The sequence below is a fragment of the Drosophila teissieri genome, chromosome 3R (genome assembly GCF_016746235.2).
Source record: "Drosophila teissieri strain GT53w chromosome 3R, Prin_Dtei_1.1, whole genome shotgun sequence".
In the NCBI taxonomy this organism is placed as follows: domain Eukaryota; kingdom Metazoa; phylum Arthropoda; class Insecta; order Diptera; family Drosophilidae; genus Drosophila; species Drosophila teissieri.
The window spans coordinates 20,689,584-20,716,075 of record NC_053032.1 but is presented as its reverse complement, the minus strand read 5'-3'; the positions used below and the strand labels follow the sequence as shown (position 1 = coordinate 20,716,075).

General features: G+C 47.8%; 1 protein-coding gene across 2 annotated transcripts in view; it reads left to right on the top strand.

The window, feature by feature from the left end:
* The window catches only part of LOC122621499, a 29,352-nt gene extending 3,381 nt beyond the window's left edge, over positions 1-25,971 (top strand). Inside the window, exons 1-7 of one of the 2 annotated variants that reach the window (XM_043799367.1) lie at positions 7,252-7,314; positions 8,210-8,483; positions 9,032-9,353; positions 9,413-12,301; positions 23,609-23,888; positions 23,962-24,082; positions 25,169-25,971. In XM_043799367.1, the coding sequence (XP_043655302.1) occupies positions 7,252-7,314; positions 8,210-8,483; positions 9,032-9,353; positions 9,413-12,301; positions 23,609-23,888; positions 23,962-24,082; positions 25,169-25,500 (4,281 nt within the window). In that variant the 3' untranslated portion in view covers positions 25,501-25,971. Of the gene's footprint in view, positions 1-7,251; positions 7,315-8,209; positions 8,484-9,031; positions 9,354-9,412; positions 12,302-23,608; positions 23,889-23,961; positions 24,083-25,168 lie in introns of those variants that run through there. The other variant, XM_043799366.1, reaches the window with a different exon arrangement.
* The last annotated feature ends 521 nt before the right edge of the window (positions 25,972-26,492 follow it).

Genomic DNA, 26,492 nt, shown 5'->3' with positions numbered 1-26,492 from the left:
TTCACGTTGGTGCTTTAAGTAAAAGTTTTTCGTTGAAAAGTCAGCTGCAGAAGTTGATTTAAGCCAACCGAGAGCCGCAAGAGGCTCTTTTGTTTGTTGCAAATAACGTAATAACAAAACAACCGGGCAACTTTGTGAGGCAGTGCTGAATAGAGTTGATGCCCCCATTTCTGCATGTCTTACAGAGATCTTAGGATACAAAATGTCCCACAAAAATTGCAACAGAGTTATATTAAATATTGAAATTGGGAATCCAAAGTATTTTTTGTCACCTCAAAATCACCTAATGTTTGGCGCATACTTTAAAGGTATATAAGGCATATACCCGAGCTCAGTCTTAGCAAACAGGGTATGCTGAACCTAAGGGAAAAGCAAGTGGGAATTTGGGTGCGATCCTGGGAGTGCCCCAAAAGTTGTCGTTGAAAATGAATTTGGTATTCAGAAAGCCCTGTGTCTTTCCCTTTAAAACAGAAGCAGCTAGTTGTTTAGGGACTGAACAGTTTCCATTAGCTGCTATCCATTGACCTTCAGTTGGCATTTTTAATTACGCCCGTTCATAGCACTCTTTCCTTTCCTTGCCTCACTCCCCTCTTTTCCCCGCTCAATCAACGTGCAAATTATTATCAATTTGGCCGAAATGGCGAAAGGAGGAGGACTTGGTGGGTGGCTGTTGCAATCGGATCCTTTTCCGGTGCCTTTGCTCCACGGCCACGGCTTGGTAATTTTAATTGCGATTTTTTGCCACCCTTTTTTTTACTCGGCAGCGGCAACAGTGCAACTGCTCAACACGTTTGGCACATTTTGTTGAAAATTCATTAAAAATGACGTCGAAAAAGTTTGCATTTCGCGCAGTTTGCTCCCTCTCCCTTATTCTGTGTGAGAGTAGCACTGGCTTTTCAATCGTTATTTCATTTGATTTGCCTTTGCCGTCGCCTTTACATTCAGATTACTTCACGGTATCTGTTTAACTTCGCAGTCGCAGTCATTTGAATTTTTAATTAATCGCTCGGCTGTTTGTCGAAAGTCAGGTGAGGACGGATAAAGCCAGGAACAAGTAGCGATTGGAATCCAATCAGCGCCAAAGGATCCCACTGATTGGATCGAAATATTTGGCCAAAAACTGACCCCCGACATTTGCCTGCGACTTCGGACAGTTTTGCATGTCTGAATACAATTAATTAGGCAGGCTGGCGAGAGCCAAACAAATGTCGAAATAAAAGTCAGCGTTGCCAACGAGTTAAATTAATGGCAATGGGTGCTGGTTTGAGGTTTTCGGTCATCATCAGAAGTTGGCCCACAAACGAGCGTCACTGGGCTAATTGAGCACAAAAACCCATTTCCAATTGGGTGGAGCCCCGAACTTTGGCCGCCGGACCATATGCGTCGGCTTAGCCGGACAGCTGTCCAATTAATTAGAAACCACCAGAAATGGCAGACGGACTATGACGAGGATGACTCTCTCTCGGTTGAGTCGACTCAACTGACCAAAGTTTGCATTGGCAAATTAATTACTGAAATCGTAGAAATTTGTCTTGCAATGGAAGCCCACAACTGTTTGGCTTTCGAGATGACTTCCTGCCCAGAAGTTGCCGTGCTTCCAGCTCCCAGCTCCCAGCTTCCAGCTCCCAGCTGTCCAGTTCGGCCTGGTCGAAGTTGCAGTCCAACTGGAGTTGGAGCACATAGGATATCCGTGTATGAATTTGTATCCTCCTGCCCCTCTGATCCGGCAACATTTTTGCTCAAGGAAGCGCCCGGCGGGCTAATCACATGAGAGGTCCGGGCAGGAGCAAAAACTTTTGCCTCGGCATCCAACAATATTTGCTCCGAGTGCATAATGACAGTCAAAGTTGACACAAATGAGCATAGCTTGTTACTAATTTTAATGCGCTTCGGTGCACAGTTGGTCCTGCCATCGAGGAGGGGAGGGAGGGGAGGGGATGTCCTGGCTGGGTATTTGGGGTAGAGGATAGAAAGTTTTTGTTGCGGAAATTACTCGGAATGCGGGGACTGGCTGGCTGGTTATGCATAATTTTTAATTGACCAACTGAAGTTCGCCAGCTCTGAGTTTCTAAAATATTTTGCAAGTTAATTCGATTTGGACAAAACTTGAGCCATGACTTACAACTTACAACTTGGCCAATGAATTATGCAGGCGACATGGACGCCAGCTCTTGGCTCTCATCCCTTTTCCCATCCTCAACTCATATTTGCCATGTTTTCAGCTGGGTCTCTGTGTAAAGTATGCATGAGCCGTGTACCCGGAATTGAATTGCCGTTAAAGCGGGAAAATTGCCCATGATGTTTAGCAAACATTCTACCACCTGAGATTGGAGTTTGGAGATTGGCGGAGGAAAAGTGGCCGGGGTGTTTTCCAGCAGCTCAAACCGCCGGAAAAGTTTGTAGATCAAAATGAAAGTTTGCCGTTGTTGTTAATCCGTAGCACGGCATAAAAACTATGCGAAAGTTTAACTACACAGCGATGGGAGTGCAGGTAAGCAGGATTCACGATTCCCGAGGACTCTGGGATTCCGGATTCAGGATCCAGCAACCAGCAACCAGGCAGCAGGCACCCGGATCCCGGATCCCGGCACATGGCATAATAATAATCCGTGCGGCAAACCTTTTGATGAGTTCAGGCCAAAGCGGATGAGAAAAGCGGCGCGGGGGAAGGGGAATGGCGCTTTCAGGGGGGCCCCGAGCCAAAGTAGCTGTAAATAATTGCCAAAACTACTTAAGAATGCTGCACAGTGAAACGCTTCCTCAAGGATCAGCAGGTGGGCTGCCGACTGGCAAGGACTCGCAAGGACTCGCAAGGGGCAAAGGGTTTCTGCCAAAGGTAGGATAGAGATGCCGCAACAAAGAACCCGATGCCAGCCAACTGCAGTGAGCGCAGCCAAGCGCTATTGTTGCTGCAGCCGCCAACGTGGCACTAATTAGAAGTATAAAAGGTGCCACAACAACAGTTAGAGAGCAGCAGCATCATCCTTGTTCCCCCCCCCCGCAACTCAGCTGTATATGTATGAGTATATCCTTGCCGCCTGCCTGAGCAGCAGTTAAGCTTTGTCTGTCGAGCATGCAAATTATAGTTGCGGCTGAGGCGTCTGCCGACTTGAGACACTGCCACGCCTACATTTTCGCCTACTATTTGTACCTGGTTGCAGATCCAAACAGGGGCGACACGCGGGGTTGCTTAACTCAGAATGCCTAAACTAACGATTTTAATTGCATTGAGCACTGTGAGTGCCAACAAACATTGAATAATTATACACAAATATTCCGAACTTGCAAGCATAGATTTTTCCAAGCAAGGCACCACCTCAGTTGCAGTTTTTTAATTATAAAATCGCAATTATTTGCATAATGAGACTTAATCCTCTGAAATGTTTTTCTGCATACGCCCCTGACTTCATGCGGTTGCTACCTGCGCACTTTGCCGCTTACGTTAATTAAAATACATCTTAAGGGGCCGGGGCGAATGTGATTAACATATGAATGGCGCATTGTACGCATAAATTTGCCATTGAGCAGGACACTGGCTTGTGGCTGCTGTGCCCTGTGGTCACTTGACATCTTAAGCGTTGGAAGACAGGCCGCAGCGGTTGCGACCTCGAGGCGCCCGTAAAAGAGTTTCCGGTATTTGGGCGCTGTGCGGGCTTATCCAGGGGTTATCCTTCTGCCGCAGGACGCCTGTTTTCGGGTTGCTCCAGCCTTTTAATGTGCCATTCTCCCGACGCGTCACACATAATTATGGCGGATGTGCTGCCCAACGAAGCGTTAAGTCGAATTCTCGGTTCTCCTTCGTGCCCCCAATCCCCAAGGATGCTCTGGATACCCCCCCGCCCCGCCCAAGATGCCAGTTGCCATTTGCGCCCTTTCAGGGCACTCAGGCCATGCATGTATTTTATTTTTTATGCATTATCATGTAACTGTGTGCTTGCTGTTATTGTTGCGGCTGCTGCGTCGTCTTTCATTATTATTTATGCTTTATTTATATTTGTACGCACTTCCTGACTGTGCCGAGCCCCATGGAACTTTGGGTGCCACACGGCGTATGCGTCATGCTCGTGAATCAAAGGAGTAGAACCGAACACATCCTATGACTTCTGCGACCATACTTCCATCTCCAGCTCCATCTTCATCTCCATCTCATTGTTATGCTAATGGCCTACGATATATGAATAATAAGCCCGGCCAGTGCGCGACTGCTGACCGCTGCGTTTGAGACTGTGATTTCGAGCAGATCCTGTGGGTCCTGTGGAGTTTGTCCCTCGGACGACGACAGTTGTCGCTTCAGTTATGCAAATGCCGAAAAGGAGGAAGTCGTCGTCGGACACAAGGGAAGTGGTCGAATATTTGATATCTTTATATATGTTTTCGAGAGCAACGCAAATTGTTTTCCCCTGTTCCAGCAGGTCTCAGCCATTCAGACTTGCTCGTAGCTCTTGGCATATAAATCTGATGGCCCCTTAAGCCTCGTATGCCTGTGGGGTGTGCAAACACCCAAAGGAAGTTTTAAGTTTAGTTGTCGTTACGGCATTCCCGGAAGCTCTTAAAGGCAGCAGCCGCATACAACAACACGTGCATCGGGCTGCTAAAGGATCCAAGGGATGAGCTGCCCGGATCGAGATGAGCAATCGTAAAATGTGAAATTTTATGTCTTCACCAGGCTAACTGTTGCTTGACTGCTTTTTTGCCGGACTGCTGCCATAAATCGTGACTCGTGCCTGCCTTTAATGCTCACCTTTCGGGTTGTTTTGTAGCTCATTTGCCATTAATCTGGCGAAACTAAAAGCGAGATTACCAAACGCAGATGGGCTAGCTTGCCAGTTTTGCTTAGCATATATAACTCCTGGCTATATAAAGTAAATTATGCACCCTATTAGGGTCTAAAATTAAAGGAAAGCTTGTGCAGATAACTTGGGATTTCTACTAGTTATTAACAAAGTATCACCATAACCGCTATATTCAATTGTGTGTTATGTTTGATTTTAAAATATACAACTATGCTCTATTTAGATGGACCTTTATGTAATGCATTTCGACTACAAAATATTTTCCGCTTTGTTTGCTGTTCTTTTCTGGAACCTAAGTATACCTCGGGAAATTATGATCTTTCTGCCATTGTTGTGACCCCATTTTTACGCGGCCCAAGCACGTTTTATTTGTTTAAAGAACTATTAAAATGGCATAAACAGGAACTCGAATGGCGATGGCAATCGCCTGCTGCTGGCCCACTGGACTGGTGGACTGTTGGACTGGCTAACTGGCAGTGCCAAAGTTTTATCTGGCCAAGAGAGGGAGGTAGAAGGGTGGGGAGGGGAGGGGCTTATTGGAGGGGGGGCCAGCTGGTGCTGCCTCTGGAGCGCATTGTTGCTGGTCGTATTTGATTATCGCATTTCATTTTGTGTCGGGTGAATGTATAAAGTTGAATGCAAATTTGCATGACACCAACAGAAGCGGCCAGTGGGTGGCAGCTGTTGTGGGTGGTGGGAAAAGCGAATGCGGCAACAATCACACCAACCATCATCATCATAATAATAACAAAGCAGCCAGAGGAGCAGAGAGCAACACTGCCCCATCCTAAGGTCCTTTTTTATTTTTCAACCATTGTGTGTGCGGGCCAGCGGAATGCTGGGCGATGGGTTGTCAAAGTTTTTAGGTATCATTTCAGTTTATTTGAATTATTCATAATCCGGACGGCGGCGTAAGAAACAAACAGCAACTCAGACAACTCACAACCGCCCGGCCAGCAGAAAAGCAGAAAAAGCTGAAAAAGCTGGCCCAAAGATAACGGAAGCAGCAAATAAAAATCATTCATTGTAAACATTTTCCCCTTGCTGCCAAAGTTTTTGGGCAAACAGACAAAAAAAGGCAAACGTAGCCGCAGCTCAAATTCGATTCAATCAACAGAGAGAAATATGAAAATCCCACAGAGCCCAAAGTCCCGGAAAAAAAATATGAACCATTTTCGGTGCAGAACTGTAAATTAAGTGAAACATTAAATATTTAACTTGGGCAGAATTAACTTTTGGGGTTTCACAGCCGAGTGGTTTGCACCTGTTGCTCCTCCTTGCTGTAAGTCCTGTGAATCCTTTGCCTCCATAAGAAGCACTTTCGCTGCCCAAAGTAATCCCTTCAAGTGCGCCCATGCAACACGCAAATGCCTAATAGTCAAAGTTCGCCATCTTTTGTTGTTCTTGCCACAAGAGTTTCGCCTTACTTTCTTCCACAGCTATTGAACTCTTGTTTGACTCATGCTAAAATGTGCAATAAATTGAGCACTTCCCGCGGCTCCAGAGGGGTATGGTGGGGACAGGTGAGAGGTGAAAGGTGGCCTCCACTCGTTTCACGACAGTTTTATGGCAGTCACGCGATATCCTCAGCGCGATATAAATAGAAAGGCAGCGTGCCCGAAATGTTTGTAAGAATTGAATGTTGGTTAGAAAAGCAACACAGTCAATCAATCAGCCATACTGACAAGATAAACACCAGATGCACTGGAAAAAAGGCAAGATGAAGAAATTTTAGTTCGGATATTATATCTTGTTTGACTTGGTAAAACATTTTTAAGCATTAGCCATGTTAAAGTTTGCATTCATAGGCAAAATACCACAATTTGCCACCATTTAACCAGGAATTGTCGAAGTTGTGCGCCATAGCTTTAAGAAACTTTGTAGTACCTTAAATAGAAGTCAGTTGTGAAAGGGAACTTTTCATTTTTTCGAGTGAATGGACGGAGATGGGCGGCGAACAAAGAGGCGCGGAAGCAGCAAGAAATTAGCACAAACTATGCCGCAAGAAAAGTTAGTTGCGAAGCCTAATAAGTGGCGCCCATGGGCGCCCCACAAAACGTGTGGCAGTGGAAGGAGAGGACTGTCCACCCAAGACCACCCCAGACCACCCCACCCCACCCACATTCATCCTCATCATCCGCCCGGTTGGCCGACGATTTGCCAACGTTTTCACTTTCACATTTGCGTGCTGCCGCTGACGTCGCTGCTCTGCCGCTGTCGCTGCCGCTGCCGCCGTCGCTGCTTGTGTCGGCGTCGCTGTCGTCGCATTGCGAATTCCTGGCGGCAGCGGGCAAAGTTTTAGCATACTTTTCGGCGGCGGCGACAGTATTTTTTGTGCACTTGACATGTTTTGACACGCTGCACGCTCCACGCGCCACGCTCGTCGCTCCTACCCGAAATCCTTTGGCCCAATAAAAAGGACGAAGGCGGGCCGAGGCTCCTGGCAGACGGAGGAGCCATGTTCACCGCGCCGCTGGAGTTTGATATTGTTTTGCGCGCCAAAAATGCAAGCGATAATCTGGTGAGCCAACACACCACCCGTCCTTAGCAACTCACCACGTTGCCCAGGACAACGGTTTCCAGTCCTTTTGGCAGCACTCACCCCCTTTCCTTTCCAATTGCACCTCTTCCAGGCGTCGTTGTTTACATTTGTTTACCATCGCTGTGTGTTGTTGCTTTAGTTACTGACCAACGGCGCTTCGCAAAGGAACATTTTTTCCACGACTGTTTTTCTTTGGTGGTTGTATATGACTGCAATCATTTTTGCATGATTAACGCGAGAATATGTTTAATTATTTATTGGCCGGCCAGTTTTGTGCCATCGCATTAAATGCGCTGCCGGCGGAGGTGTGATGCGTTTGGAAAAAGTAATTGCTTTTGCCCAATCAGCCACTCGACACTCGACACAAAAGGCCTGGCTGACAACCAATCGACCGACCAACCACCACCAGCAACAGCAACAACAACAACAGCTCGCCGGTTAAACAAACAACACAAACAGCAGAAACAACAACTACAACACTCGATGCACACACTTATATTCCACCAAAATATTTGCTGGCAATTAAGCCGGAGACTGTGAAAATTACGCGATCCATCAAACGCTGCCCGGCGGCAAGTGGTAGGGGTGAGGGAAAGGGGAATGAGGGGAAAGGGGAAGGGGATGGGTGGGGGGCATGTCCAGAGCGCCGTGATGCAAATTGATGCAATATGCAAATGGCATTTTAATTAGTTTATTAATCGGCTGCGGCCTCAACTCAGCAGGTGCAATCGCCATAATTTTCCGGCGGGCGAAGTAATTAATTTTTGACCCCCCTCCCTCCGCCACCTTTCATTCCACTTAACTAACTAAAGTGTTTCTGCATTTTTTCTCCCTACCATCTTTCCATCCTTGCAACCATTTCATCATTGAACAGCCGGAATTGCTGCGGCAGCGGGACCGAAGCCACCGCAACGCGCTGCACTACTGTGCCGTCCAGGACGCGGAAAGGAGCAAGGACCTCGTGGCGGCCGCCAGCATTGCGATCGCAGCCCCCGAGCTGCTGGAGTCGGCGGACGAGGATGGCTTCACGCCGCTCCACCTGGCCGTCATCCAGGGCAACCTGGCCATGGTCAATCTGCTGCTGGCCAACAAGGCGGAGGTGAACGCGGTGGACAATGAGGGCCACTCGGTGGTGCACTGGGCCACAGGTGAGCAGAGCTGCCAACGCACCAATGTCAACTTTTCGGTCTAATAGAGACTACCAGTTGTATTTATTTATGTTCCGTTCCACTATTGTACTGTTTTTTCACACAAACCTATTGATTTAACAGCTATTTTTATTGGTTGTCCAAGAGTAAACTATTTTTGTTTGCACTATTTTATTTAAACAACCATTTGTTCAACAGCAGTTAACACTTGGCCTAGAAATATTTGCATTGAACTGACCAAACAAAAAGCGGCAGTAATAGCATTACAAATACTATTTCAACAATTGGTTTAGCACCGCATGAATTCTCGAATTAATTACGTCTAAAAAGTAACTCATTTGTTGACTAGAAAAATGGCAATTAATCCGCGAGCACTGTCATGAGCTATTCAACGTGATTAATGTTTGTGGAGAATGGCAACAAAAAAAATCTAATTAACTTTGGCTATAGTTACAGACATATGTTGATGGACATTCGTTAGCATTATGATTTAATTTATACAAATATTAATTATAGTAATTAGACATAATGCATGCTATGTTTTCCAGTTTGTGGCGAGGTGGAGTCCTTGCGAGCGGTCCTGGCAGCAGGAGCCAGTGTGGCCAAGCCGGACGCCAATGGCGGCACTCCGCTGCACTATGCCGCCCAGATGTGTGGCGCCAGTCATGACAGCAAGCAGCAGGCCAGTTGCAGCAGCAGTTCGAGGCTCTCCCTGGAGATCCTGGGCATCCTGCTCTCCCATCCCCAGAGCAGTGTCGATGTCCAGGACAAGGATGGCCGCCAACCGCTGTTGTGGGCGGCATCAGCGGGCTCGGCGAAGGCAGTGATTGCCCTGGTCAAAGCGGGTGCCCGCGTGGAGTCGTCGGACAAGTGGGTTTAGCAGGTTGGCTCTCCTGATTCCATCATTAAATATCTTGTAATGCTTTCAGAGATGGCCTCACTGCCCTGCACTGTGCTGGTTCCCGGGGACACACCGAGTGCATTGATACCTTGATTGGCCTTTGTGGTGCTCCCACGGATCTAATCGATTCCAATGGCTGCACAGCTCTGCACTATGCCGTAACTTTGGGCCACGCAGATGCCACTGCCAGATTGCTGGACTTGGAGGCTGATCCCAATCGGCAGGATCGCAAAGGACGAACACCTGCGCACTGCGGCTGCTCCAAAGGTCAGTTCGAGACCTTGAAGTTGCTGAAAGAGCGTGGCGCCAATCTCTGGCTGCGCAATGCCAAGGGTGATCTGCCGCTCCACGAGGCCGCCGCCTCCGGCAGAAGGGAGCTCCTGGAGTGGCTACTTAACCAGCGGCCCAAGCAGGTGAACACCACCAGCAATGATGGACGCAGCTTGCTGCACATTGCGGCGGCCAACGATTACACCGACATGTGCAAGCTGCTGCTGGACTACGGAGCAGATGTGAATGCCGTGTACCGGAATTCTCGAGGATTGGTCCTCACCCCACTGGATGGCGCTCTGCAGCGTGGTCACCGCTCCACGGCCAAGTTCCTGCAGGCCAACGGCGGTCAGCCGGCCAACAAGGTGCGGTTGTCGAGCAGAAGGACTGGGAATCCCTTTCACGAAACCAACGCCACCGACATGGTGAGACCCCTGAAGTATGTGGAGAAGGAGGAGCTGCACGATCTGCGCAGCTCCAAGAAGTACGTGGTGTACCTAAAACGCTCCGATTCGGATAATGGAAACGGGAATGGCAAGGCGGACGAACGGGATGGGGATTGCAGTTGCTCGGAGCAAACCTATCGCAAGGAGCAGCGATTGAGGCACGTCTGTCGGCGGCACAAGAGGAGGCAACTGAGGAGGCGCACCAGCAGTTGTGGCGAGTCCAAACACGAGCGGTGCAGCGAGATCTGCCGCTCCAAGAGCAACATCGAGATTCGGAGGCGAAAGTCCAGGGAGCGGTATGCCAGCTCCAGTGAGTGGGAGGAGGAGAGTGCGGAGGACTCCTGCGAGAACTGTTGCTACCACAAGCGGCAAAAGGATCGAGTGGTGAGCCGCAAGCGTTCCACGTCCTCCAGGAAGTCGAAAAACCGAGACAACAGCGATCCGGACGAGGAGAATCACACGGCGCACTCATCGCCGGAGAAGGGTTCGCGGAAACCACTCACTGTCAATGGGGATCACCAGCCCGGAAACGGCAAGGATCAAACCAGTTCCAAGGAGCGACCACCATCCGCCAGCAGGCATCAAACGCCACCCACTAAGGAGGGCACCTTCATCAAGTCACCAACACAGAGCGCTCAGAGTGAAAAGTCCGGACAAATGGATAACCTCTTGGTAGAGGAATCCCATGCTGTTGAGCTGACAGATGAGGAACAGGAGGCTGCCAAGTCGGTGGTCACACAGGTAGACGTCCATCACGATGCAGAGGAGATACAAACGTCCAAATCTTCGGAGGAAGCACCACCTGCTGAGGATAATGGTAAGGAGGAGCAGTCGGAGCAGGAAGTCAAGCTCCAGCTGAGCGAGGAGGAGACGCAGCTGGTCTCGAAGGAAGTGGAGCAGGTGATCAAGATAGCTGCCACTGCGCTGAGCAGCGAGTCCAAAAGCTCCAGCGAAGAGAAGTATGTCGAAAAGGACGCACCCAAAGAGGGTCAAGAACCTGGGGAAAAGCCGGAAGAGGAGGTTAAGGAACACGAAAAACCTGCAACCCCATCTGCACCAGCCCCTTCGCCAGCCACACCTCCACCTGCCCCCAAGGAGGAAGCCGCAAAGCCACCAAGTGCCGCAGAACAACCACAGCCTAATGCCAACACGGCCGACGGGATGGAAACTGCGGCTGCAGAGCCAGTGTCTGCTGGCAAAAAACCCGAACAGATGGAGCAGGCAGCAGCCAGGCCGAAACCAAATACCAATCCTAGTCCCACACCTCCGCCCACCGCTGCTCCACCCGCTCCACCCACTGCCGAGCCCAAAAAGCCAGCAGCAGCTGCACAGCCACGCCCATCCACAGCCCAAACGCCCACGCCGCCGCAGCCGGAGCCACCGCAAAGGGAACAGGAGACGAGGCGCTCTTTTACACTCCTGCCTTCCGATTCGGCGGACGATGACCCAGTTCTGAATCCCAATTCAAATCCAGCTGCCTCAGCCTCCGATGAGCCGGCCGGTGAACGGAAATCGAGCTTCCACGTTCTGAAAAGCGATGACTCCCTGGATGAAAGCGCAAAAAGACCTGGACGCAAGGTTGACTACGAAGCGGGCAATCAGGTCTTTAAGGTGGTTAGCGATGGGGCGTCTGCCGTCCAGCTGCCCAGTGCCGCGGAGCTGGAGAAGATGGACTACGAGTACGAAGAGTACGAGGACGAATACGATGATGATGAGCGGGATGGCATTGATCCGGAGCACGATAGTGCCTTGCGTCGCTTTCTCAGCAGTGGCAATCGACATGGAGTGGGTAGTTCCGGAGTGGGAGCTGCAGCTGGAGCAGGAGCAGGAGCAGCCGGAGCATCCATGGCGGATGACGCATGTGAGGGCAATGGAAGGAAGCGACGCCTCAAGAAGCGCGTGCGCAGCGGCAACAAAACGCGCAGCAATTGGAAGAACTCTCAGGATTCGCGCGATGGCAGCAACATGGCCTTGGCCACCACCAAGGACCAGGATTCGGGCTTCGAGCCCAGTCCGCGGGCGGAGCGCAGCAAGATACCCACACTGCGGTCCGCCCACACCGCCCACATGCCGCGTCGCCCCATCTACGCCACTTTGGACGGACGCTCCTGCAGCAGCCGCATGGAAAACCGCAAGCCGGGCGACAAGGGAGCCTGCGACATGGGCGCCGTCACCCGCTCCATACAGCGCAATATTAGGAGGTGAGTACACTGAAGAAAATTCTAAAAAATCTTAAAACAGTATTAAAAGAAGGAATAAGAGCACAGCAAGCCGGAATATTAACTCATTTAAAAGTTGGTGACTTTAGTGCAATCGATTAACTTGATTTTATTTCAAAAGATAGTTTCAAAAGGTGCTTCGCCTTTGAAGAAAATAACTTCAAAGTAATTGTGGCAGTCTGTATTCCAGAAAATATGTACAAAATCGATATATGCAAATGGCATTCGTTAATGTCAACTTATAAATTATCCGATTTTTCGCCGGTGGAGAAGTGGTGAAAGAGCAGTGAACGAGTGGTGAACGAGCGGTGGAAGCGGTACAGATTGGCCGTGATTGCGGGGAATTGCGGCCCGTGCCCGGCGGAGTTGATGGCGAGATTCATTCATTTAAATTAATCTCCAGGCAGTTAGTGGCGCCAACGGAGCTGCCTTTTTGGCCGTAGATTTATTTACTTGATGCTTGATTTTAATCAACTTGAATGTCCCACTGCCCGGCACTCGCATCGCATTATATCACGCGCGCACTTCAGCTCTACAGTTGCTACAGGACCACGAGGTCCTCTTAATGTAATCAGACTGGCCGAAGAAGCATGCCGCCTTAAAGTTAATTTAGCCAGGGATTTAATAGCCCAGGCAGCATTTCTCATTTCTTTTCTTGGTCCTTGTGCGAAGGACCTTCGTCCATTGTTGCGCTGGTCAGCAAATAAATTGCCCAGCTTCCGTTCGCCATAAAAATGGGCGCTTTAAAGTTATTATAATGCGGTTAAAGGCAATAAACGCGGCATTAATGTACATTTTTCGTGTACTTGAGCATGAACTATGAGCTGCTGTACGTGGATTTTAAGCCTCGAGGATTAACGTTTATGATAACCGGTGGCTGAGGTGCTTGTGACACATTTATTGGTGACAACAGCTTAATTCGCTTATTCTTACGCCCTATCTACTGGCTTAATTGCCCCAGAAAATGAAGAAAAAATGTTTGACCTGGCCTTTCGAAGCGTAAATCATAATTTGGTCAAGTCCAGAGCGCACTGTGGTAATGTCCTGGCTGATTTATTCCAGTGCCCTCGAATGGCCCGAAAATCTCGTCCGCTGCCAAACCGCTCTTGTCATTAGCCGCAATGCTCATTTCCGGCAAAGAGTTGCTCATTTTAATTAGCTAGCTGCACGGAATCGGGGCAGAGTTCCGGAGAAAGTGGCGGAGAAAGTGGTGAAAGTGGCGAAGGGCTGCGAGAAAGGATGCCCACCTGCGGTGGGATATTTTGTTTATGCGGAAACTTGAACAAAATATGAAAATTAGCCGCAAGCAAACAGTCGTACTCGCTGTGAAGCAAAGTCTTTGGCTCCGTTTTACAACTCACTAATGCTAATTGTAAATGGAATTAGTGCAGATTAGCGAGAGCATTTTTAGAGGTCCTCGAAGGCAAGGACGATTAGCATTTGTGTTCGCTCTTCGTTTGCCGCGTTGTTTCTGCAAAATCCTTTTGTGTGCCTCCAGGGCACAGGGATTTTCCCGGCAATTTGGCCATAGCCACTCACACTAGCAATTAAAGCCAAACCTCGTGTGGCACTGATTTAATTTTGTCATAGATTTTGGCGTTGGTGTCGCGGATCGATGTCGTAAGCTGTTGCTCAAACTTAAAAGTCAATTGTATTTATTTATGGTATTTGCATAAGCCGGGACCGCCAAACTTAATTAAAAAGCGTAAGCTGACTTTTATTAATTTTGCTAATCTGCCTTGTAGCCCATGAATAAATTTGCCAAACATTCACCGAGAAAGAAAAACAAAACAAAACAATAACGTAACGAAAACAGAAGCGAAATCCGGCCGGCGAGCGCATTTCATAAATAATTCTTTCCACTTGACTAATGAAAATATTTAACTCGGCTGCTGTTTGCATAAGCCGTAGCGAGAAAACCAAAGCGAAGCGGCACGGAAAACGCCAGGAAAACGGGAGAAAACGGTAGATAACTGGGGAAAAGCAGCGGCAAGATTGCGCCATGTTAAGGTTTCCACAAATACACGGCGTATACGCAATATACGCAATATACGAAGTATACGCAAAACCGAAAGTCAAACAAGTGTCTTGCTCAGCAACTTTCCGAACAAGTTCCTCAACAAGTCGGCGGGGTGAGTCAATTAATTCCTGCAGACTATATGGTTGGCCATCGGGGAGGCGGGGGTGGAAAATCCAAATAGAATTTACTTCGCCAAAGTAAAAAAAAAGGGAAATAAAAAAAAGTAAAAAGTGAATCCATAGCTCCCAGTCGAATACTTTGTGCGGTGGATGGGTGTGTGGGTGTGTGTGTGTGTCGACCAGGAAAATACCATGAAAAGTGTGTAAATAGAGACTTTATTTTGTTTCGTATTTTTCATTTTTCATTTCCCATTTTCCATTTCTCGTTTTATTTTTTGCATTCGCATGCTTTCACACAGAGACCCATCCGGGCAACTTTATTCCGTTCTGTTCGCTTTGGCTCCGAAGAGATTAAAATTTTATCTGACGCATAAATTAAACAAATAACTTACCGTTGCTGCTTGTTGTGTGCGAATTTTGCGTGTCCCAAAAGCAGCAGAAGCAGAAGCAGCAACAGCAGCAGCACACAGGTGAGATTTGGGATTTATAATGTGCGCTCACGTAATTGACGTTGTTAAATATTTGGATTTCGTTTTTCGTCCCGAAATGACCCGACTCCAAGTTTATCTCTTGTCCTTGGGCCTGATTTCCTTTTTTGGTTTTTTTGTTTTTTGGTTTTTTGGCAGAGCGGGTGGCGTGATGGAATTAGCCATATTTGTTCGCCGACTTTAAAATGTTGATTCCATCATCAGTTGTAGTTGCTTGGGAAAATTCATTAAACTTTGAGCGATTAGCTTAAGTCCCAGCCAACCGATTTTCTTGGTTTTCCCTCGCAAATCCCGACAGCCAGCTCACTCGGCCACTTGGCCAAGTTGAAAGTTTGAAGCACTGGCTCAACAATATATAGCCGTAATGAAAAATGAAGCGCTAAAGTTTTTCGTGAGCCGCAGACTTTTCGCGAATTTCCAAGGGGTGCGACTTTGTCAACACTTTTGGCGGCCATCGATTTTCAAAAGGGACTCGTCTTCGCCGTCTACAGTTGCAAACTGGAAAACCTGGTGGTACCCTGGCTATGCAGGTATGCTGGTATGCAGGCCACGTCATTCTGGATCCTTCGGCGTGTTCGTGGGCCAGCCATTAACACTTGGCAAGAGGTTCGCGCAACGCTTTTGTGCTGCTTGTGCGGCACAAATTGCTGGCGGGCGGGACACTCGTTGTTGCAACTTGTGCAGCGCTTAATTTCTTTGCATTTTGTTGTCGTTGTCAGTTGGAAAAGTGAGAGCTGCGCCTATCCCAGCGCGGTGATGGTGGTGCTGGTGCTGGTGGTGCTGGTGATGATGGTAGTGATGGTGGTGACGGTGCTGACTTTGCCGCCGGCGGGTTTTCCACTTCATCCACTTTGCCTGCGCACTGCGTGCACTTTTTGCCTGTCACATTTGTGTCGCAAACAGGAAGAGGTGGTACGTGGGTGGCACGTGGGTGGCACGTGGGTGGGCTGTAGGGTAGCACGTGGGCGGCTGTCAGTCAGTGGGTCTTACGGCCGGTGGGACAGTTGGTCGCTGCGAGCGTTGCAGGCAGTGGAAAAATGTGCCACACAAAATCAACGCGCACAAGAAAATGAAATGAAAGTTGTACTAGGCGAACGTAGAGCGGAAACGGAAATCAGTGGCAGTGGCACAAGCGAGGGGCGGGGCGGTGCGGCGGGAAAGTGGGCGAATAAAAAAAATATGCCAAGGACAGTATTGCAAAAAGTATTTGCACAAAGCGAAAGACTTGCAAAGAACTCAGGCGCAACCGAATGGAGCCAAAAGCGAGGCGTAAAATTGAAAAGCGCTTCGGCAAACAACTGATGGCGATGGCGATGGTGAAGATGAGGATGAGGATGGTGGGCACGATGGCCACGTTAAGATGGGCCATGGCCGTGATGATGATGATAAAGACGGCAATGAAGATGAAGGCGACGATGGCGATGACGATGACGATGGCGATGACCACCGATGATGACCACTGGTGGGGCAGCAAAACAAGCGGAAGAACGCCGCCGCGCTTTGAAGTCCGTTCTAGGGGGATTTCGCTTGGCTCCTTGGCCAATTTATTACGCAGCTTTTGGCTCACAAGGATTCTTACCTATTTATTGCCCGCCTTTTCAGCTATCCAACAAGCCGACCATCCAACCAACCATCCATTCCACGAGCAATGAACTTTTGTTTCAAAGTCAAATTGTTTTGCATAATTTCGCGCAGCGCAGCCAAGTGGCGAGCAGTGTCAAGCGGTCTCCTCCACCTCCTCCTCCTCCTCCTCCCCCTTTCCAAAGGCAGCTGCCGTTGGGTAAATAGTTTTCCAAAACGCCGCTCCAGCTCCGCCGACTGGTTTTTTTTTTTTTGCACTCCAAGTGCCCTCGACAAATTTGCTTAGTTTTTTCGGTGAATGCGCCGCTTCTCTTGCGAAAAGGCGAAAAGGCTCGGACGTCATTCGTTGATTTAGAAGAGTCCGCTGGCCCGCAGTCGAGTTAAGGGAGCAACTTTCGAGGGGGCACCCAAGATGCATATCCTTATCCGCATCCTTGTGCCCCTCAAGCGCTGAAAATTCGCTGTTTACCTAATTTTTAATGAAATTTCTAATAACATTTTATGGCTTAGAGGGCGCCGTCGGTGGCTTTAATTTGACTCGCTTCGTTTATGCTCGCTTGCTCCTTTTTTTCCTTCCCGTCCGTTCCTCAATTATTAATAGAATTTTTTCCGCGTACGCACTTTAGTATTTTTGAAATTTTAATAACATGATGCCTTTTTATTGCGCTACGGCCTGTGAATAGTTGTGATGCCTCACTGCTTTGACATCATTGTAATGGGGTTCGCAAATAAGAATCATATATACACTATTTAACTTCATTTATTTCTTCATATACAAAAATCACGTCTGATCGCTATGACCGCAAATTACAAGAGAGAAAGAAAGAATACAGTTCAGTTCAATTAGCATCGATATATAAAATGTTAATCCGCTGTTAAGACAGCTGAAGCACCGGGTGACTCCGCTCATAATCCGTACATGCCGCCCGCCAATGCGTCGTCCAGCATGAAGGCTCCTTGTGATTCTTGATCCGTGTGTTGATCATAATTATGTTGAAATCGGAAGTGGACAAAGCTTTGTGATTGACCTCTTTTGAATGCCAGATTTCGTCTTTAATGTAACCACTCTGACTAGCGAGTCCGATCCAGGGTGCAGTTCGACGACTCGGCCTATAGTCCATTTAGCTGGTGGTAGATTATCCTCCTTTATAATGACTAAGTCGTTGATGCTAAGATTATCTTTGATTTGGCACCACTTTGGCCGAGTTTGCAAGTGTGATAACCAATCACGAGACCATTGAGACCAGAATTGTCGCGTCATGTGTTGTTGTGCGAGAAATAGTTCACGCAAAGGCTTATTATTCGGCCGACCTTGTGGCGGTGCCAGTAGTGCGTCACCAATTAAGAAATGTGCTGGAGTTAGTACTTCTAAATCGTCAGGGTCGGCGGTTAGCGGGCAAAGTGGACGTGAGTTCAAACATGCTTCAATCCTGATCAAAACTGTAGTAAGCTCCTCATACGTCTGCTTGTGGCTGCCGACGATCCGTTTAAGATGATGCTTCATTGCTTTCACGTTTGCCTCCCAGATGCCACCAAAATTGGGAGAATATGGAGGTGTGAAATGCCACCTTGTCCCATGTTGACATGTCGATTCGTTTAGGGCTGCCTTGCAAGTGATGGGCTGGTTAAGCGATGTACTCGCGCCAACAAAATTTGTGCCGTTATCACTATACATATGTTGAACTTGTCCTCGACGTCCGGTGAATCGCGTAAATGCTTGCAGGAAGTGCTCTGTTGAAAGTCCAGTGACGGCTTCCAAGTGGACCGCCTTGGTTGCTAAGCATATAAAAATGGCTACATAGCCTTTGTAGGTGGTTGATCCTCGTACACGCGCGGCTTGAAGTTCAATCGCACCAGTGTAGTCAACTCCTGTTGTAATGAACGGACGAGTTGGGGGGTTGACTCGATGTAATGGCAAGTCACCCATCAATTGCTTCGCTACGACTGGAGCTACTTTAAAACATGTGACGCATTTCCGGATGATTCGCCTGACTGCTTGTCTGCCTCTGGGAATCCAGAATTTGTAGCGTATGTGAGCCAGTGTTAATTGAGCGCCGCCATGTAGAGTGAGCTGATGAGAGTGTTGAATTACCAAATCTGTAAATAGGTGACAATGAGGTAATATAATTGGATGTTTTCGAGAAAAAGAGAGATTTGAATGCTTGAGACGGCCACGAATCCTCAAGATATTGTTGTCAAGAAACGGTGTAAGATTTGAAAGTGTGCTACGGGGTGGTAACGGCTTGTTCCTTTTAAGCGCTTGGATGTCGGCGTGAAATGTATCGGATTGTGCAAGGCGAGCTATGCAGCACAGGGCCTCATCCAGCTCGTCAGGAGAGAGTGATCCGTGACTTCGTTGTGCTCGAGCATGAGCATTGTGGCAGAATCGTAACATGTATGCCGTGACACGTAGCAGTTTTGTATACGACGAGAATCGGTCAATAATAGAATCCTTTGTGTCTGACAAGGTAGTGAAGGCTCTAATTTTTATGGATTTGGCCTCCAGATCCCGTTCTTCTGGATTGAGCAATTGTGATTGCGTGTTTGGCCAAATATTGTGTGGTTTGCATAGCCAGGATGGGCCATGCCACCAAATATCAGGTATTTGGCTCGGTGGTAAGCCTCTGGTTGCGCAATCTGCTGGGTTTTCCGATGTGTCTATGTGGTGCCACTGAGCCGCTGAGGTGTGGTCGAGAATGTAAGACACTCGGTTGGCTACAAACGTTTTCCACCTAGTAATGTCTCCTTTAATCCAGTGCAGAACAATGGTAGCATCGGTCCAGTAAAAGGTAGATATATGTGCATTGGTCCATCGGTTATTCTCCAGCACCCATTTGGTGAGTTTGGTAGCTAATACTGCACCGCATAGCTCAGTGCGCGGTATTGTTAACGGCTTGGTTGGCGAAATTTTTGATTTTGCGACGATGAGCGTTGTATAGAAAGTCCCATCAGACTGTTGGGTGCGTGCATACACTGCTGCTGCGTAAGCACTGGAGGATCCATCGCAAAAGGTGTGCAGTTGTATCTCACTACTAAATAGTGGCGTAAATTTGACGCTGCGTGGTATTTTGATCGTCTTAACCTTCATTAGTTGCTGTCGAAATTGTTGCCATTTGACGGCAATGGTGTTGGGAACTGGCTCATCCCAATCCAGTGATGTACTCGATCCGTCCTCGCGATATTGCTTCGCTAGTGTGATTTCTTTCAATATAATCTTTGCTGAAATTACAACTGGAGCGATTAATCCAAGAGGATCAAATAAACGTGCTATGGTCGATAGGATTTCTCGTTTTGTTATACCGGCTGGAGTATTTGCTAGTAATTTATAAGTGAAGCAATCTTGCTTGGGCAACCAGTACATACCCAGTGTTTTGATGGTGTCCGCATTGTCCCAACTGAGGGATGTCTGCTTGCATCGATGCTCGAGAGGTATCGTTGCCATCAGATCCTGGTCATTACTAGCCCATTTTCGTAGCTCCATGCCAGAGGATTTTAAAGCTAGCATAGTTTGCAAACTTTTCCGTATTGCTGCCTCTTGTGAATGATCGCCTGAGAGAATGTCGTCGACATATATCTCATTTTTGAGAACGTTGGATGCCATAGGATATTTTGTCTGTGTGTCTTCAGCTATTTGATGGATGACTCTTATAGCTGTATAAGGTGCAGACGCTGTTCCAAACGTGACGGTAGTTAAGCAATGCTGTTTGATGACTCCATCCGCCGCCCGCCATAAAATCCTCTGGTACTGCGTGTCATCAGGGTGGACATTGATACAGCGATACATTCGTTGTATATCGGCAGTGAAAACAAACTGATATTGTCTCCAATTCAAGAGAACGGCTGGCAGATCATTTTGCAGCGTGGGACCTACACATAGTACATCGTTTAACGATCTGCCATTTGAGGTCCGGGCCGATGCGTCAAAAACGATACGTTGTTTTGTGGTGAGGCTTTCTTCTTTGAAAACTGCATGATGTGGTAGCACGCATGATGCAACATGCCGACCGTAGGAATCCGTGGTTATGGTTGAGTTTTCGCTCGTCTCTGCCAACGTGATTTGACCTAGTTGAAAATATTCTTCAATTCCTTTGCAGTATCTGATCCATTTGTCTGGGTCCCTTTGAAGGCGCCTTTCGAGTTGAAGATATCTGTTCAGGGCGATCTGATGAGATTTTCCGAGCGTCATACTGGGGTCAAAGTTCCTCTTGAATGGCAAACGGACTTGATAACTGCCGTCTGGTTGACGTTGATGGGTCTGCTTAAAGAAAGACTCGCACCATTGATCTTCTTTGGAGAGCTTTGGGCGTTCTGGAACTGATTCTACCTCGCAAAATACCTTAAGCAGCTCTTCGGAGTTTATTATGGCATGATTACATCGAATGTGGCGTGTAATATGCGTGTTGCCAACATTGCCTAACAGAACCCATCCGAGTTGAGTATTCTGCGCTATGGGTTCGTTTGGCAAGCCAATCTTAGTTCCAGGTAACAAGAGTTGTGCCATAAGGTCGGCTCCAAAAATGATATCGATTCGCTTGGATCTATAATAATAGGGGTCTGCGAGCATGAGACCATGGATATGACTCCAGTTTCCTGCTGGAAAACTTTGACTTGGCATGTGTGATGTCAACGTGTTCAAAACATAAGCATCGTCGACCTTTAACGAGAAATTTGGGTTAGTTGCTGTTTGCACCGAACAACTTACGATGAATTTGCAGCGTCGTCCTGAATCTTGACCGACTCCGGTGATTGAAGTGCGAGTTGTGCTTCGGGAGAGCTGGAGAGACTGTACAGCATGCTCCGAAATGATAGTTGCTTCCGATCCTTGGTCAAGAAGCGCGTTTACCGTGGCCTGGCATCCTGTCTGTGTGTTACTGAGTACAACCCGAGCTGTTGCTAGTAGTACCTTTCGATGAGTCATAGATGAAGTTGTAGTTGACATGCACTGTAGAGTCGGCTTGGCATCTGAACTGGCTGCTGAACTTTGGCATGATGTCGAGGAGGGTATCAGCGTTGGCTGTGTTGCTGGAAAATGTAACATCGTGTGATGACGTTGACCACAATGAAGACAATTCTTGTTGCTGGGGCAGCTTGCTTGTGTGTGCGATTTTCCCAGGCAATTGAGACACAATTTTGCCTTGCTGGCCACTTCCTTCCGTTGGTAGCAATCCATTGAAAGAAATTGCGGACATCTTCGAAGTATGTGTAAGTTGCCACAATGATAGCAAGCGGACGCGGAAGCACCCGACCTGGTGTGGGCGCTGTGCACACGCACGCGTTTAGTACCGTCTGAAGTTTCATTTGACTGTTTCATGCCGCTGCACGCGTTACGGCTTTCAATAGCGTCTAACGTAACAAGTCGATCATTGAGGAACTGTTGCAGATCTTTGTATGAAGGAACGTCAATCTTGCTGCCCAGATGATGCTCCCAAGCTGTGTGAGTGTCTTTGGGTAGTTTGGTTGTTAGATAATGAGTCAACCAAAAATCTCCTCCCTGTAGTGGCGCCTTGACGGTATTGCAAGCGGCAATGCAGACGTTGACTGTGCTAACCATAGACCGTATGTCAGCAGATTTTTCTTTCGAAAGATTCGGTAAGTTGTAGAGCATGTTCATGTGGCTGGCGAACACAATTCGTGGGTTGTTATATCGTTGTAGAAGTGTGGTCCAAGCGACTTCATAGTTTGCTTCAGTTAAAGCGATTTGGCGAATGTCGTTGTCCAGGCCTACTGGTAATGCTTCCTTTAAAAAATGGAACCTTTGAATCTTATCCAGACGCTCATTATTGTGAATTAAGCGTAAAAATGCATCATGAAAACTTGGCCAGTCCGCGCAGTTGCCAGAGAATTTCGGAACTGGTAATTTTGGCAGTGGTATCCGTACTTCCTCTACATGTGTTGTTATTGTAGAGTTAGCTGATTCGTTGTGCGTCACTGTGCCTGGATAAATTCGTTTCTTTTCTTCGGCCACGAAACAGTAAACTTCCATGCCCAGGTCTTCGAATTGGCTGATTGTATTTTGTTGCTTATACACACTTTCTTCGTAGTCTGCCATGCATATAAGTGTGTGATGCGCCTGATGAAATTCTTTGTTAAACTCGTCGATTTGATTCAAACGTTTTTCGAAATATATTTCCGTTTTCCGCGCACTCGAGTCTTTTTTCACATTACTGAACAAGCGCTTCAAAGACTCAATGCGGTCAGTTTGAACTCGCACCAGTTGATCAAATTTCGACATTGTTTATACTGACGTTGCTCCACTGTATGTAATATGCACAAATGCTCGTATGTTATCGGTGTTCTTCTTTGACGTCTTGTTTTTTTGAGTTGGCAGAGATTCCGGCAAATCTAACGGAATCGAAGGGCAACGGGACTTAGCTCTGTCGTGATGAGAGCGAGCGCGAATGTTTGCGTATACTGCTCTGTCGTGATGAGAGCGAGCGCGATAGAAAACGTAGGCACGGTGATTTATCTGGATGAAGCCGACCACGAAGATAAAATTGCCAAACAGCTTTTAGCAATTATTAATTATGATTCTTATGAGCAAGGTTCCCCTCATGGGCCACCAATGAATAGTTGTGATGCCTCACTGCTTTGACATCATTGTAATGGGGTTCGCAAATAAGAATCATATATTCACTATTTAACTTCATTTATTTCTTCATATACAAAAATCACGTCTGATCGCTATGACCGCAAATTACAAGAGAGAAAGAAAGAATACAGTTCAGTTCAATTAGCATCGATATATAAAATGTTAATCCGCTGTTAAGACAGCTGAAGCACCGGGTGACTCCGCTCATAATCCGTACAGCCTGGATCCTGGATCCTGGAGTAAGCAGAGAGGAAGGTCCTTTGTCAGCTGAACAGCGGGCGGCGAACTGCCTTTGTCTGTGACTCGCGAAATATCAAAATGACAATTTACGTACATTTGCTAACATTTATTTTGCAAAGCCCCGGCACACTGATTCTTATTCTCATTCGGATTCAGCTTCATATTCAGAATCTGCAGATGATGGGGACAATGGGGAATGGGGGGCGCTGGCACTTTTTGTTCATGGCTTTCAATCTCCTGCTCCATTCGCAGATATTACATGGAGCGCAAGATCTTCCAGCATCTGCTGGAGCTTAAGTCGCTGCAGATTCGCTCCAGTAAGCTGAACGAGGCGGTGCTGGTGAGGCGGGCGGTGGATGACTACCACAAGTCCTGTGTCCTTTTGGGCGGCGAAACGGGCACGCGACTCCGGCGCTACAACTTCAGCGAGTACACGTTCAAGAACTTCGAGCTCTTCCTCTACGAGACGCTTAAAGGACTCCAGCGTCCCGGCACCAACAACTTCCAGAACATCAACGAGGTGTACGAGGAGGTGGGTCGCTGATTAAGTGCCGCTCATCCAGCGGGCTCATCCAATTTTCATCAAATTTCCATCCCATTTTCAGGCGGAGCGCCGACTCAGTCCGGACTACAATGCCTACGAGAAGGCGCTGCAGTGCACCACCAAGACGCACCGATGTCTCCATGCGGCCCATGCCTACACGGGAATACCCTGTGCCGCTTACAGTAAGTAGTCTATTTGAGAACTCTCTGAACAAATAATATCTTAGCTTACATAAAAGTTAAAAAGCAAACAATGCATAGCTGTCAAAAAAAAACTTGTCCTATACTACAAAAGTTGGGTGTAAAGTCCTAGTAAATACATTTTTTGTTTATTTGCAATCATTTTTTTTATTGCACATACTATCAGTTATCAAATTTGTTTGTGGCAAAATTGCTTACGTAGTAAATTTCCTATAACATATCAAAGTTATTAACTTAAGGATTAGTAAGCATAGCAGGTAGATAAAAAAGCTGTATTTAGATTGGTAAAATATAGAATTGACAGCACTGACAAATTATTCAAAGAGTGGGAATATTTTTGTTTTTTGGCTTTAGCTTTTTCTTTTTTCTTTTGCTGCCGCGTCTTGCTGCTCCGCCGATTTGCTCGAGGGCTTTAAGCGGCTCTGTGCAAGCGTGAAAAATGGCACCAGACAGACTTTTGGCCGGGCCAAAGAGTCAAATCGCCTGGCCGGCCAGCGGGTTGGCAACACTTTCGCCGGGAAAAAAAGAGAGTGGGTCAAGCGTGGAGGAGGCCGACAATCGGACACTCGTATTCAAAGCATCTACTTGGCCGGCTGCCGGGCATAAAAATATAAATCCTAATTACGAGCAGTTTATTCGGTGCGGGGGCAAATTAAAAAGAAAAAAGTGTTCTCGACCCGGCTTTCTGGATTTCTGGATTTCTGGCTTTTTCAGCTTTTATTACGTCTTCACTCGCCTGCCTCACTGCTGATGCTGGAGCGGAATGCTGAAAAGGATGCGTCGGGCTTATGCCAAATTAAAAACGCATTTATATTACCGCTCGCAACCGCTCGCTTTCATTAACGTGCCCTTGTTTATGCACTGCTATTTTGCTGAAAGTAGCTATGGTAATCCCACCGAGATGGCCCTTAATCCGGGTTACCAGGAAGCTTCACCAGTTCTTATTACTAGTGGTTTTTGCCCATGCAATTTAGCTGAGTGTTGCACCTGCAGGACACCTGCCATGCGCTGCGATCATCAACTCGAATCATTAATCTAATGTGTGTCAACGGTTCTTTGCATTTGCAGTACCCATGATGAATCACCACACGATGCCAAAGTTCGGCTTTGGACCATACAAGAAGACCGGCAGCGTGAGCAGCTTCTTCCTGCCCAAGATCCTGACCAGCGGCCGCGCCTCCAGCGGCAGAATGGGCGGCATGGGCAGCGCCAGCGGTGGCCGCTGCAACCACAAGGTGGCGCTGGAGTTGTCGCACGGCAAGAACAAACAGCTAATTTCACTGCCCGCGGAAAAGCTGGACAGCAACAAACGATATTACGTCACGTTCACAGTGAAGGACTCCTCGGGGCCATCGGCGCAGCATCAACAGCAGTGCGGCAATTCCGCGGGCGGCAAGTAGTGCCCGCCGGCGGCGTACTTCACATGCGAGTGCGTATACGTAATGTGGCGCACGGTGCGTATACGCCGTCGGCCATCATCCGCGGGATCCAGCGCCCGCATCTACAGGCTGCATGTGCTGTCGCTGGTTGTGCCACTGCCACTGCTGCTGCTGCTGCTCCAAATGCATTAAAACAATGCCATCGCAACATTTTGTGTCGCTGCTCCCGCCGTTGTTGTTGCCATTGTTGTGGCCACCCGTTGTCCGCGTTGCCTTTTTTCCATTCGCTTCATGTCCTGATGCTGCAGTAATGCCACGGAAAATGGGGACTTCTGCAAGGGTGGAGCGTATACACTCAACTACCTATTAGGTTGGCAAAATCAAATGTTTTCATCTATTAAACCCCAAAAATTCTTTGGCGTCTTAAAATAGAGAATCCAAAAAGAACTTATTTAAATTGTAATTTTCATAGCTTGCTGCTTATCAGTATTTTTTGCTAATAGCAGGGTATTTGTGTGTCCAGTCGATAGCCTTTAGCACCGCTGTTGTTTCTGCTGCACTTTAAGATGGCCAACTGCTGATAATGGATGATGGCTCTGCTCTGCGGCTGTCAGTTGAAGTTGTCACGCCGGCAGCGATGCAGGCAGCAATGGCAACGGCAGCGGGAAAAGCAAAAGCAAAAGCAGAAGCACCAGCAATTGCTAAGGCAACGGCAGCTTAAATTATGTGGTCCTCCAACCCCGGACAGTTCAGATGTTCAAATGTTCAGTTGCTCAGTTGTTCAGTTGTTCAGTTGCTCAGTTGTTCAGTTGTTCAGTTGCTCAGTTGTTGGGCTCTCCAGCTTCGCGCTGCGTTGTTTGCCTGTATTTCGTATTCTTTTTCGCCGTCCGTTTGTTTGTTTGTCCGTTGGCACTGCCGCTGCGCTTTTATTTCAGTTTTTCATTATCATTTTTTGTCGCAGTCGCTGGCTCCTGTTGTTCGGGGGGAGGAGTGGGGGCTGCTGGCATGCTCCT